Raw genomic sequence first — 14841 nt, 5'->3', positions numbered from 1 at the left:
ACAGCTTTATTTGGAAGCCGTAAGAGAACCTTTTTTTAACAATGGTTTTCTTCATTTAAGCATTATTACCTGTGCAATACTGACGGCAGATAATGTATCTCTCCTCTGACACGTGCCGCTGTTTGTTTAGTAAGAGGAGAAAAGGAGCCGCGCCGTCCTTTCTTCCGTCTGATTAAACACTGGATATTATTTACATACCGCACAGCTTCAGTGATGAAAGGAGATGAAAGAAAACGCAGGCCTTTGTTTTAGTATAAAAAACGAGTCCGTCTTGCGAAACCCGTCAGATAAACGGCTTCACCTCCTCAGAAACGACTCACATTTGAAGGACACAGAACAAACTGCCCATTGTTGGTCCACACTTTATTCCCTTTCTGTGCGAGCTTCATTATTGCTGCCTCATAAAACGTCTGTTATTCAATAACCACTGTCAGGGGGGCAGCGAAGGCTGAGGGGACGCTTCACTTATGCTGTGAACCAGAAAAACTCCCAAAATGGAAAATATTGAAACAGCAGAGAGTCCATGCTGGACTGAAATGACTCTCGTTGTTCCACATCACTTCCCTGTTTGAAATCCTGCTGAATTATTTCTAATTATTCAAATGAAGGCGTCATTATTAGTTCACTTCATGGTTCTTTGGAGAAGACTTACCGAAACCAAGAACAGACAACCATGCTCGCAGCTCTGTGTTTACTGAGACATGATGGTCAGTTTGAACCTGCTGATTTTATCTTATGTGTCAGGATGCTAACATTTGAAAACACAAAGTACAGCTGAGGCTGACGTGAATGACGCTAGTTTTGTCATGTTTTTCTCTTATATCAAAGAATCGGACAGATTAACATTTGAATCTGATGATTGTTCATCCTGATAATCAATGTTTGAACTCATTTTCATGTCAATCCTTCTAAATTGTTAAACAGATCAATGTTGGCATCTCCAGAGCCTCAACTCTAAATCTAACGCTCTGCAGGACCTCCAAGAAGTTTGTTTTTGCTCAGTAAATTACCATCATTTATCCAGTACCTTTTATTGGACATCTGTTCTTGATTGATTTAGTTCCAGTGCATAGAGATGAATAATGTTTCGAACAGTAATGTAATAAGTTGCGAGGAATAGCTACTGGTTTTCTAATTCACACACAGGTAAACATTTAGTTTTAAAAGCAGGAGTGTTTTGTGTACTGGTGACATCAGCTCTGCCCCACAGAGAGCACACAGGCTTAGATATAAAATACACAAAACATACAATAAAATAAGTATAGCTATAAAAACCCACCTCAAAACACAATACATGAAGTTTCAGCACAGAACAAAACCTGAAAATATCCAGCTTTATTTTCCAACCCGGTCATCAATGTTCCCATCAAACAAATCTCATCAAAGAAAGCAAAGTACGACATGGAATAATAAAAACACAGGTTTTATTTCAGATCTACACTGCATTCAGAATGTGATTGTTGGATACAAAAATAGTTTACAGATAGCTGCCTTTCTACATTTTGCTACATGAGCTGGTGTCCTCTGAGTTTCCTCGTCTTACACAATGAGTCACTGCTGTGTGTTCGGACAGGCCGGGACCAAACACACAAAATGCCCCTCATGGTGACTCTACAGAGGAAAGAAAGAAGTGTTAGATTAGCAGGTGTTCTTGAAGGGAGTGCAGCATAATGAAGAAATGCAGGTGTGTGTGCATATTTCTCTGCCACTTACCTGCAGGTTGTTGTGGCATACAGGATTATGAGTCGCCGTCAGATGATTGTGCACACACTTCCCGAAGCGCTGCAGGCAGGAGGAGTCGGAGGGGCTGCAGGTCTGAGGGCACGACGGAGGCATCAGCAGCAGACAGCTCGAGCAGGAGGTGTGTTGGCAGGAGCCCTGGCACTCTGTCTTCTCCAGAGACACAAGCCTACAAAGCAGCAAGTTCAGGTTTCTATTAAAAATGCAGCATGAGGATGCATGAGAAGGTATGACGTCTTTTTGTTGCTTTCAGTCACCTGGCAGAGCAGATCTCAGACGGGTTGGCCTGACAGTATTCCTTGGTGCACTCTGGGTGACAGGTCTCTGGATCCAAGGACTCAATCACTGCACAAACACATTTAAACACACCGATTCAGACACTAAAGTACAACCTTCAAGGCCTTAGACACTTCATTTTAATATTTACATTGTGTCACCCGAGCAGCAACAAAGCATAAATAATCTCTTGTTACGTCTGATAGCGTATCAATAACGGCGACAACTCTCTTACTGTGAGGAGATAAGAGGTGTAATGATGGCTTAACTGTGAGCAGAAACCTTTGAATCAAAGGAAGCCTTGACCACGCTATCAGCCTCACAGCTCATAAACACCATTTACCACATTGGCAGCGTTCCTGCTGCAATGACTTACGCACACATCCAAATTTAGCAAAATAAATGATCAGTTTAAAGAATAATGCACTTTTATGGAAGAAAGACAAAAGTATAATAAAGTGGAAACATTAAAATGCTGCTTATATTTTTAATGACTGTTTTAATGAAATCATACAATAAGTATAAATATAAAACTTACATTAGAAATTCTACCACAAAAATAATTGTCCCTAAATATGTCCCACTGTGTCACATGAATCACATATTAAAGTGTAACCTCACCTGCTTTACAGATCCCTTTGCGCTCTGCCTCTGCTTTGTCGCCTGCTGCGTCCTGGTAAACACACACCAGCCCCTCATCACACTTGCCCAGGTAGTCCCACGTTCCTCCGCAGGTCTCCCCCTCTGCTCTGGCACAGACGGGGCAGCAGCCGCAGACCCCCGTCGTGACCCCACCTTTGCACTGGAGCTTCAGCGCCCGCCGGGAGGAGCAGTGTATCCGCTCACAGGGCGGGCAGTGAAGGGCCTGAAGCAGCTGAGCTCCTCTGGAGGAGGTCTCCTGCGACTCCAACGCCCCCAGCAAGGCGCTCAGAAAGACGAGCATCCACATGTTTGATCCACCCTTAAGTCATCTAGAGGTGAGAACACCTGCCATCACCTTTTATACACGCCGGCCCCTGGGATCACACACTCGAAAGGTTTCATAGTTTATGATCCACAACCTCCACCCCCCACCAGCAGCCAATAGAGGAGGGCAGGGGGGGTTCATCGGGTGGATTTGGTCGAAATGCACAGTTAATTATCCCCATGTCTTATCTTCACACTATCAACACTGATTTTGTTTGGAAATTATCCTTCTGTCTGAACACTGTTAGATAAGTCTGATGAAGACTGGTCCTCTTTGTATTTGGAGTCACATGACCTCTGGGGTAATTCAGTGCTACAATCAGGTAATGACCTATTTCTTGAAAGAACAAAAGGATTAGACCTCAGCAGGTTATCTGATCAGGACATCTCGTAAGTTTCATATCTGGGAATAAAAACTCTGGCGGGTTGTGAACATGACAATAAAAGATGCCCACTGTTCGCAGGAGGTTCAAATATCATATTTTTCTTGTTATCTGGCTTCTTTATTATTGGGGCGGCTCGCAGCCAACGAGTAAAATAAGTTAACTAATGAATCAAGTGTTTCAGAGTCCAGGGAGTCCTGACAAGGACCACCGAGTTAGAAATAAAGAATGCACATGTATTGAATCATGTCTGTAATATCTACAGCAACTAAACTAAACATTGGTTTATTAGAGTCACTAATATCTATGCGATGTTTCTAGTAGGTCGGACAGTTAAAGTAAAAGAGTTCCAAGTTTTCCCAAATACATTTTTTACTCTTTAAAGTCTTCATCTTTTATTACAAAGTGGTGCGCCTAATAATGGCATTGAGCCACATGTGCCTTTGTTTACACTGTGACTTACTCATGGATCATTTTTAGATCCCTTTTACAATATTTAGAAATTGTTTTTTAAGGTCAAAGGAAGTTCTAGAAAAGTGATTATTAAGTCAAATTCTCCAAGAATGCAACAGACTGGATCATTATAGTTTCAGAACATAGAAATAAATATAAATCAGTTTAAAAACATCATTTTTTAAAGACTTTGATTTTTCCCAAACACCACATATGCCACAAAGGTATTTAATTTATTTTTCTCATGTCTTACTTAAAAAAAATAAAAACACATTTTACTGGCTTTAAATAGACAGTTTTCATAGGTAATGTGCTCTACTGTGTGTTGGTTGTGTTTAACCTCAGGAGAGCAGATTCTTATCTCTATTTAACTATGATGCATTAGTTATTTGACATCATTTAAAGCAGCAATTTGATTTCAACTTTTACAAGACTCAGATGCAAATTAAAGTAATAGTTGGTCAACTTTTACATTTCTGATAAACACCAATAATGAAATTATTTTGGAATAGTTCAACATGACTGTAGCTTACTTTATATAATACGGTGAAATGGTTACAGGATCACAAGACAGTCGAGAGGCAAGTGACAATACATATTAAGCTGACGGCACTAACCCACTGCAAAAACAGTCTTGCTTTTCTAACAGAACTGTAATATTTATTATGCTACTTTTATTGTTATTATAATTGTAGGGAGTGTCTATAGTTTAGTCTTTAGTGTCGTTAGTATCTGCAGTGGGAAGTGGTACTTTAATTTTAACACTTACATTTGGTTTTGTACAGTCGGACCTGATCTGAATGGTTTGGGAGCCTCTGTAAAGAAACCGCATCTAGATATTTTCAACACCCACACTTATAATGTTCATAAATATACCTAAGAGTTTGTATTTAAATGATCAGTAGGAAACGGTGAGTCGTATAAAAATGTATTTATTTTCAAGGAAACCATTAAGTAACACTGAATACAACAGGAGTGATCATTCAATAGTCAATAAAACATGTGACTCCTACATCGTAAAGATCCCACATACAAGACGTCTTGGAAAACAACATTTCAAAGCAAACATGTTGGCAATTTGCTGGTGCTACAATTTCATCCCCCCCCACCCACACACACATAACAAACCGAGGTGATACACACCTGTGTAGAAAAGTGACAAGATTTTACATCAACTTACAAAGGGCTGGATGTCAAAGTGCAAGATGCCTGAACCCCCCCTCCCCTACTCGCTCCACCCCGACCCACCCCTCGTTCAAGAGGACGATCAAGGTGTGGAAATCAGAAATGGACTCTCTGATAGAAATCTCAAAAATTATAATTCAGCCTTTATGGCTTTGTATTCAGTTCAGACCCTACTCTAGCTTACATTACATACAACTTTAAAATATTGTTCAGAACATTTTCCTCCCAAAGATACTTTTTTTTTATAAAAGAAAACTGCACCTTTTACAGACAGCTGCATGTAATGGAGTAAAGCATCACAGGAATAATGCAGGCATACAACAGAAACGCAGCCGTTTATCGACAACTTCAAACAAAACACACTAACATTTTGTTTTTTTATAAAAGCAACCCAATCAGAGAATACATACTAAAATCTGAAGTGAAAATAAAAAGAATTAAAAACCTTAAAGAAAAAAAATTATGTACAAATATTTACAAGTAGATGGAGCGAATATTACACAGGTGTGACTGGCCGTTCAAGGTCAGGCTGAAGCCGACAAGGTCCATATGATCCAACACTGCATGACATTCAGGTTTGTCAATCCAAAATGGTTTTTAAAAAGACAAAATACCTTCCAGGAGGCCGTCTTCAAAGTTGCACTAAAAAGAAGCGAGCAAAAAGTGAAAAGTCTGCCGCAGCGAGCAGGTCGCTTTGTTCTGCTTTAAAAACATCCAGGGCTTTTTGACTTAGCTCAATATTCTCATTTTTTGCATGATTTAAGACAAAATTATAATAATTATCATGGCAATGTTTTGTTTGCAAAGAGAAATCCATTGAATATTTCCTTCAGGGATTTTGTTTTTTTTTCCAATGTTGATACCATCTTGGACTTCAAAGAGGAACGTGCGGTCTTCAGTCTGGGGGGAGAAGGTCGTGCAAACGAAACTGTTGTCGGATGTGCGGTCTGACATCTTCGTTCTGCGACAAAGAGAGAGAGCCTTTGAGAAGCCATTTCAAAAACGGACAGACTTTTACATGTTGTGATGATGATTAAAGTATCTCGTTTAACAGTAGTGTGCTCAAAGCCAAGACTGATAATAACTGAGAAATGATCTGCATGAGTTTTCACAACATTTCAGCTACTGATGTCATGAATCTTGTCACTGCAGAGATCACTTTGCCTCCACACAAACAATAACGTTTTCCGGTTCATTAGATCCACATGGTTAAAATTATGCTGTCAAGTACATCAGTCCTGCAACAAATGAAGGTAATGAAGGCCACTGTCAGTCAAAGCTGCTGTTCTCTTTAATCGATAGAAGCAATAATATTTGAAATTGGCGCCATAGCTGGGGAGAAAGTTGTACAAACAGCTCGTGGTTACACCCGTTCTACATTCCTACAACACCCAGCGTGCATTGCGCTCCTCCCTCTGAAAGGAAAGGCCCAGCGAGAGACGCTGGAGTAAAATACTACTGTTCTCCAGTCAAGGACATTGATCGCTGCAGGCAACGGCTCAGAGCGGTACAGAATCTGAAATATGACGATAACATACTCGTGGAACGTCTAAAAAATCTTTAGGTCTGCAGTCTACATTTCAAACCTGACGATTTTGAACGAGACATGACATCGGAGGCGGGCGTCCTAGATTGAGGAAGTGTAGCTCCCTGGCCTCCACCAGATGGAGCGTTTTACCTAGTCTAGTGGAGGTTTTCCAGGGCCAATTGGAGAAGCGGATAGCGTCCTCCAAAAGGCACAGAGCGAAATGCATTTCTTTTCTAAATGACATTAGCATGATAAGACTGAGGTTGAAAATTGACGAACTGGCCCTTTAAAGTTGAATCAACGTCTCTCTAAAACAGTTCAAACTAAAACTGAATATTGTAACCATTATTGGAGAACTGTTTAAGCTTGGCGCACCTTATAAAGAAACACTCTAATGTTCATCTGCAAATAAGGAAATGAAAAAATAAGGCCCACAGCAATCTCTTATTTAATTAGGTCGCTATTACGTTAATTTTTTACGTAGTGTTTTAGAGTATGAATCGTAACATAATGTTGCTTCAATCATGAAAACTGCTTTCGAAAAAACTGTTGAGAAATTCACAAATACTGCTCCAACTTATAAAACAATCCAGAGCAACAGTTGACTTATTCAACAACTATCTTATCATACTTGGATACTTGTGGGCTTTATTCCTGTGATCTCTATAATCAATACCAAATTTAAATGACTTGACTTTCACAACATTATTCTTTACGTTACGATGCAACTGGCCAGAATGTTTTCGGTCATACGTACCAGCTCCACCAGCTTCTCCAGGAAAGGAACAAGCTTTAGAAGTTCATTGTCGTTTCTGTCCACAAACCAGCTCTCAATAGGAATCCCATTGGAAAGCTGAAAAAGACATCAAATCGTTGCTCTAGTGTCTCTGTGGCAAAGAAACATTGGTTTAACTTCTTAAGGTGAAGGTTTTACCTGATAGGCGAAGGCTTGGGGTGAGTTGTCGATTATTATCGTCTTGGAAAGATCCCGTCCGAGAATGTTTAGGTCTTTAATATAATTTCCCTGAACACACACGCAGTGCTCACGAAATAGTCTGTGCCTGAAAAACACAGAATGAGAGAATTTCCTCCATTTAAAAACAGGCACCAACACACGTTTCTGAGATATGATCCGAACAAACAAACGTATAGAACTGAAAACACAGCTTCCTCGAATTAGAGTGTATAAGAAGGACAATAAAATGTGTTTAGTGTGGCTGATGTCCTTTCAATAAGAAAATAACATGATTCAATTTTACTTTCAAGCAGCCTAAACGAGCATTAACTTGTTATGTGAACATCATTTGTTCATTTAAAAGTAGGCGGACATTACTGCAGCAAGAAACCAGAATATTTTACATATTGTATTTCTGGCCCGACACTGAACACAATTAAGCAGACTGAGGTGTGGACATCCAGCTGAGATCGTCTGGGTGTGTTTGGAGGACTTAACAAAGACATCAACACACAGAAGCAAACTAGATTAACTTGAAGCAGACTATGCATCTATTACAAAACACACCTGCGAGAAGGTGTGTTCTTATTTTGGTGTTATTTTACTGGGAGTTTTTAACACGTTGGGAAAGAAAGAAATCAAGAGTTAGAGCTGTCAATGTCCCATTGATGAACTTTATGTTTATCATTTCCTCTTGGGCTGGGTGTCAAAAAAAACGTTCCTGGTTGAGTCACGTCAGCTTTATTGCTGCTGGAGATCGTTTCCATGCTGTTTAGATCTATACTGGCGCTTACAGTTCATCCTCAACACTAAAACTAATTCAGTTCAATCTGTAAAGCTGCCCCAACATGAATCAAACAGAGTAACAGAGTGGTGTCTTCTCACTGACCTGACCAACTGTTTCTTCGGATCCAGGATGTTGAGCAACTTGTCGGCGTAGACTTTCTTTGACGCCGTGAAGAGAATAATCTGTAATATAATTAGGACACATATACATGAGTAATATGTAATAGTAATATGACTTAAACAGTCTGGAGTCACTTGATAATTAAAGGAGACCTCACCTCATACATTTGAGACATGCGTTCAAGAAACTCGCGGAAAAAGGGCCTCAACCGAACATACACCTTTAATGAAAAACAAGAAGTATTATTAATCACCGCAGCAAGAAACAGGCATCTTGGATCAGAGAGTGAACAATAACAGTTACTACCTGGTATATAACATCTTGAAAGAGCACAGGGAATGTCAGGGCTGCGTCTTCTAGCTCATTCAAACTACAGTGGACCAAAGTTTCGTCCTAAAAATAGAAAAAAAGAGAATAACCCATTAAAGTCAGTGTAGTTTTACTATAAAATAAAGTAAATTTACTTTAAATATGGCACAAGAAACTTTTCACTACTTACCAGATCCAGGACGAGAGAGAACTCTGGTGTGCTGCGTGTTTTTAAAGGTAACGCTGGTTTGCGTGTTAACTGCTCTTCTGTCAGCGGAGGCACGTGCTTGATGAAGAAGTACCTTAAAGCAAGGACACCAGAAAACAAATGTCATTTAACAAAACAAGTAAGGATTGCTGCAACAAAGAGTAACACTTTAAGAACAGAGTGTTTAGTTTAGCTGCTAAATAAACAGTTAAGGTCTGCTCCAATGTCAGTACGACACAGTACAGGACAGTAGTGTAAACATGATGTGATCACAGAGTACTCAGGCTGGCTGCCCAGTTTCTGCTGCCATCTAGGGGTTCAGTTTCACATTGCAGCGTGCTCTTTTCACACACCAACATGCAATGTCACCTTGGATTTGATTTCAAGTGGAATCAAACAAACACTTCTGATCATAAAAAGTGTGTGTACCTAAAGATCCAAGCATCATTTGTTTTATTTACGGTCTACTTACGGATCAAAGACTTCCCAGTCCTCATCATACGAGGTTTCTGCAGGAGCTGGAGGTAACGTGTGTGGGTAACTGCCGTCTGGCATACAACCAGGAACTGCTGAAAAAAAGGACAACAAAGGAGTTAAAATTATATCTTCTTGAGCAAAGGAAAAGTCAATTTATAACGTCTGTTATTCTACATCTCTCTCGCCTGTCTTTCTGAAAAAGAAATGAAGCCTCTTCTTGAAGACAAATCAGAATCCACCACAGCTTCTGCTATAAGAAGTTGAAACCTTTGTGATTTTAAAAACAAGACATCTTTTAGCATGTTTTCCTACAATGGCCTTCGACTTGTGGGGAAAGTTGTTCATTAAAAGGCCGCTAAACAGCTGAGATAGGGAGTAAACACGGATGGGGCATCATTCTTTTAGAACTTGGCGGCCTAATCTGGACATCTGGAGTGATTCCCACGGCATGGTGATAAGAACGGGTCGGTTTCAAAGCTGGGTTTTCTTTTTTTCACGTTATTAGATTTCTTTACTTGGAACCTGGAAGTTCTGGTTTCGCTTTAGCTCGTCGTGTTTGATTGTTAAAGACAGTGAAAACTGTTTTGGAATAGGTTTGCACAGAGCAGTGTCATGTTTACAAACCTGCATGGTCACAAAAGCTTATCGTCATTTATATCCAGAAACTTCCCGGATTAAAAGAACCTAATGTGAGAGTGGTCGTACCTGTAAGTGGTGGCATGTCAGTTTCGGTGACGATTTCTCCTTCTTCTATGGTTGTATCAGAGGGCATCTGAAGCCTCTGTGGTAAAATCGGGGCGGTGTGACACGGAGTGATGCCCTCTGTGGACGTGAGAGTGCTGCTCGGCATTTCCTCCGCCTGCTCGATGTCCAGCTGTTTCATGATTTCCTCTGCCTCCATCGCTTGGCCCGGAGAGTCTGAACCAGGAGTGGCTGCAAACAAATGACCAGAACGTTCTGTCACATAATCTCAAAATCAACGTATGTGACACCATTTCCAGTTACATTTTTAAATGAACATGCATATAAAATTTAATAACTATCAAAGGATTGTTTTACCAGTTTTAGTTGCTGGTGAGAAAAAGTTGAAGACTGGAGAGAAGATGGTTCCAAGCAGGGTGGTGCGCGGTGGGCTGCTCGCAGCCTCGACGGGGGCCTCCAGTTTACCATTTGGTTTAATGGGTTTACTGTTGCAGGTCATTGTATCTGAAAAAGAGATGATTTAATAGTAAACCTAAGATCAAAATAAACGTATGTATCTATGTAACACTTGTATCCGAGCCTGCAGTACCTTTATTTGGACTTTTCCGGCAAACTCTGGAGACAGCTTTGTTGGCAAGGCCTCTAGTCAGTGGTGTTGAAGTGATTAGATCGCTATCAGGATTACAATCAATACGACTCCTCTTAGCAGGGATATCCTGCTCCACCTGAGGAAAAGATAAACAGGGATACAGAACAAGTCAGGGTTACAAATTATTCACATAATTACAACTGTAAAGCTGCTTTTAAATCCTGCAATCTCATAATATAAAAGGAGCATTTCAGTTTTAGTAATTGTGACTCACGCCCACCTTGACAGCATTTCCACGGATGAACTTCTTAATAGTGGAGAACAGGCCCGTTTCATTCTTCTGCATTTTGCCTCGACCTCTCACCGGAGATGGCTCCACCTCACAGTGTTTCCGTTTGGCCTGGGTCGGGTGTGTTCGACGGCCTAGGTTCGGCTGCTGAGGAGCTTTACGCACTCTCAGCCTCATCATGCTCCGACGTCACATAGAAAAATCTGACAAGGGGAAGAGAGAGAAAAAAAAACATCAGTAATTTGCTTCATTGCTTTAATTATGAAAACAGCGACTTACTGACAAAAGGACCCAAAGTTATTACGTATATGAAAGTTATGTGTGTGACCAGGTGAGTGATTCCAAGTAGTGGTCTAGTAGTTCAGTAACTTCAGTAAACCTAATTAACCGTCTGATGTTGTGCTGTACAGTTTTTATGTCGTCACATATTGGGATTACAATGTAGCTTAAATATAATATGTTTTTTAAGACATTTTTGATTATTCAAGGATTTCTTTTTTCTTTTTAAATTATACTTTTTTATAAATAGGATAAACTCAGTTAGGTAGCTTAATTCAGGGTAAGTTCATTTAGAATGATAAATCATCCAAATCTAGATGTTGTCATATACTTACTGTATTTAAATTCTAAAGTACATGTTTGTTTAACAGTTGCATCTGTGCTGTGGATGGCACTGACTATACCTGCTCAGCAGGTACAAAGTAAAAAGCAGACAAATAGAAACTGTAATCTAGCTCAAAAGCAAAATGGTTAATAATATTTTCTTAATATACATGCAAAAACATAAACTAATATTTTTTTTTGCATGGATCCCTTGAATTTAGTTACTAAGAATCTAACCAAGATGTGTGCTGACTGAGCATAAGATTTTACAGTTTAAACATACACCTGCTTTCTTAAAGACAAATGTTTCTTAAATCACCTCTAACATACAATACTGTTGATATTATTATCTTATTTCTGTGCTGCAATTTCCTCTAACTTATCAGACACTCTTTACAGTGCACGAGAAAAGCAGTTGCATTTTAAACATATCATCTGATCATGTTATCTAGTTATATTTTAAATTTTACAGTTCCTGTTTCTGCTTTTCCTGACAAAAGCCATTAGGTCTTCAGTTAACGATTATTTTCATTGAGAATAAATCCGATTGATTAATAAATTAGTTGCTTGGTCGATGAAATATCATATTAACTTCCGGTGCCGTCCAGGGCGGCAGCCTGCAAGAGTTGCTCCTTGTTTTTGGAGCTATCTGGCAAAATAATTTCCTTTGGGATTAATAATGTTCTATTTTATCTTATCAGAACATTTTGAAAAATATCTAAAGCCCAACATGGCATCCTTAAATGTCTGTTTTCCCCACATAAAGAGAAAAATCTATTCAGTTTACTCTCATAAAGCAATAAAGAAATCAGAAAATTATACATTTAAGAAGCTGGAATAAATTGCTGTTCGTTTTTTTATTACTCAAACCAATTAATCCATAATCAAACTAGTTGGCTATTAGTTTAGTTGAGTAATCAACTAAATGGTAAATCACTGCAGCTATAGATGATATTAATTAAGTATTATAGATATAATCTGCTTCTTTACAGTCAAAGAATTATTATTACACAGTGTATCCAGCTAAATGTACTGATACAATCGTAAAGAAATTTAATTTGATCAGGTTTGATAGACGTTGGTCCATTATATGACATGATATATGATCAGTAAAAACCTATTTATATTACCTCACTGGTTGCTAGTGTCGTTTATCAAAATAATAAACAAAGTTAAAGACTCAAGTTATCAAATAAATATCTGTCAGGCAAAGCGGACAGTGAAGTGGGCGGTGCACGTGATAAACATCTGAAATGAGAGGCCTTATGCGTGTTCACATTAAGTAGGTGTTTAGAATAAACGCTAACGTTACTATATGTATATTTGTGTAATTGTGGTTCGCCTTTATTAGCTTACTGTTGTTAAATCAGATCGGGTAACATGACAGCATCGCCGCCTGTCGTTATGTAACATCGGACTGTAGGCTGTAATAACACCAACGACGTCAGCTAGCTGTTAGCGCTAACGTTAGCCAGCTGCTGATATTTAGCATCAACAGCCCAGCGCAACCGCCACCTGTGTAATCAGGTGTAATAAATGTGTTAAGACCAAATTAAGAGTTTGTGTGACCATCAGTGACATCTAAAACCCATTAAATGTCTGTGCTATCCACTGGAATTTATCCAAACGTAACGTGAACCAGATGCTGTCGCTGGACAGTTGACACTAGCGGCTACAGTGAGCTAGCTTAAAGGCTAACAAAAACGCCAATGGCAGCAAAAGCAAGGCCGTGACATTATTCACCAAAGCTTCCACGACACGTCTCGCATGTGTCCCCGTATACATATATGTGTTAAACATGCGAAACATCCATCATTTCCATGGAGGAGCAAAGCTACGGACAACTAGCTCCGCTCTGGTTAGCGCGTCATTTTGTTTGCCTCCATGACTGTCTTCAGCCATTAGACTACGCCCCCTTCGCTGGCTAACGTTAGCCGCTAGCTAGCAGTAGCCAGTGGGACAAACCTTTTTGTTTACATGTATACGTTGTTTGTTACCTACTGATGATCTAGGGACTTCCTTAAATGTTGCCGAAGCGTTGTCAGCTCTCGGCCGCGACCGTGGCGGCCACCGGTAGGGGCCGGGCCGTGGTTGTTGCTGCCAGCTGTGTCTGTCGCTCGGTAGCTAGTCACTGATCACCCATGTCTGCGGGCGCCATTTCCCGCCTCATCACAACATAACGTTAGTGGTGCGCAGGAGAATGCGACACACACGTAGGAAACAACGTGGCGGAGAGCGGAGTCAACAGGAAAATGGCTATGATGCGTGTGTGTGCGCAGCTGGACTGAAGCTCACTACCACACTTTATCCCTGCTGGTATTGATGTGCGACTACAGAAAAACAATTGAGAATATGCCTACTGATCAGAGCAGCTATTTGTTGCATGTGTACATGATCAGTTGTCTCTATATTTTGATTTATGAAACTGGCTATAGATATCCTTTTGCTTACATTGCGCCAGAAGTTTTGTTATGTATAATAATTGTTTTTGTTTTATTTCATGGATTGTTTTTCTTTTAATATCCTACCTCTTATTTCTGGTTTTACTCATTTTAATACATCTCCTCTTTTAGTCTTATCTCCTTTAGTGTTTTATCATTTTATCTTGTGCTCTTAACCTTTTATTTACTTTTATCTTCTGTTTAGAGTTCCTACCTCCGATGTTTCCTCACTGCATATGATAGCGTTTCCTCAATTCCTGTTTTAATTCAGTTCATGTTTATATTGAGTGCTGTTATTATTTGCTTTATTAATTTACTTTAATCATTTTGTATTGCGTGTGGAAGCCTTTCTCTACATTTTGCTTGTATGAAAAGAGCTAAACAAATAAAGTCCGATTGATTGATCATTTTAATTCAGAAGTTGTTCAAAAGATGAATCTGGACTGTCGCTTGATTTTGACTTGATGACAATTGCAGCAGAATGGTCTTTCAATAAATAAAGTTTTGTGCAGTGAATGAAAGAACCCTTTCCACCTTAGCATCACGGCAGAGCAAACATTGTCCTCACTTACAGCAGATTTAATAGTGTACATTGTGTGACAGTTGCAGATTGTGCCATCGAACCCACAGTGACAGTATTGCTCAAGAATTTCAGAAAAGAAATCAACACTGTACAAAAATCACAGCACAGCTAAGATTTACTTAACATTCAGTATTCCAGTAATTTACCATTTAGTGCAACAAGGCTGACTACTGAGAATACATTCAGTAGCATAATAACATTAGATTGTATAATAGTAAACAGTCATTTAAAATTAATGAGTCAGAAT

At 39.5% G+C, this 14841-nt stretch overlaps 2 protein-coding genes across 4 annotated transcripts; both read right to left on the bottom strand.

The window, feature by feature from the left end:
* Positions 1-1551: 1551 nt before the first annotated feature.
* LOC138612432 (cysteine-rich motor neuron 1 protein) lies at positions 1552-2965 on the bottom strand. Its single transcript, XM_069685671.1, has 4 exons — positions 2638-2965; positions 1998-2085; positions 1714-1909; positions 1552-1611 (listed from the first exon to the last, which is right to left on the bottom strand). Exons 1-4 carry the CDS (start codon positions 2963-2965, stop codon positions 1552-1554), a joined length of 672 nt encoding a protein of 223 aa, XP_069541772.1.
* A 1769-nt stretch (positions 2966-4734) lies between these two features.
* Positions 4735-13766, bottom strand: ctdspl2a (CTD (carboxy-terminal domain, RNA polymerase II, polypeptide A) small phosphatase like 2a). 3 transcript variants are annotated; one of them, XM_069686288.1, is made up of 13 exons: positions 13568-13766; positions 10959-11170; positions 10679-10814; positions 10447-10593; positions 10093-10320; positions 9383-9479; positions 8893-9004; positions 8700-8786; positions 8551-8613; positions 8376-8455; positions 7466-7592; positions 7289-7384; positions 4735-5964 (listed from the first exon to the last, which is right to left on the bottom strand). In XM_069686288.1, the coding sequence occupies exons 2-13, from the start codon at positions 11145-11147 to the stop codon at positions 5899-5901; spliced, it is 1428 nt and encodes a 475-aa protein (XP_069542389.1). In that variant the 5' UTR covers positions 11148-11170; positions 13568-13766; the 3' UTR covers positions 4735-5898. The 3 variants fall into 3 exon arrangements, with proteins under 3 accessions (XP_069542389.1, XP_069542388.1, XP_069542390.1); XM_069686287.1 differs by having other exon boundaries at positions 13572-13766; XM_069686289.1 differs by having other exon boundaries at positions 9383-9476; positions 13572-13766.
* Between the last annotated feature and the right edge of the window lie 1075 nt (positions 13767-14841).

The sequence above is a fragment of the Semicossyphus pulcher genome, unplaced genomic scaffold, assembly GCF_022749685.1.
Source record: "Semicossyphus pulcher isolate SPU_LCO1_2020_fin unplaced genomic scaffold, fSemPul1.0.p SCAF_8, whole genome shotgun sequence".
Taxonomy (NCBI): Eukaryota; Metazoa; Chordata; class Actinopteri; order Labriformes; family Labridae; genus Semicossyphus; species Semicossyphus pulcher.
Note: the sequence above shows the minus strand (reverse complement) of the source record. Positions and strands in the feature narration are given on the sequence as shown.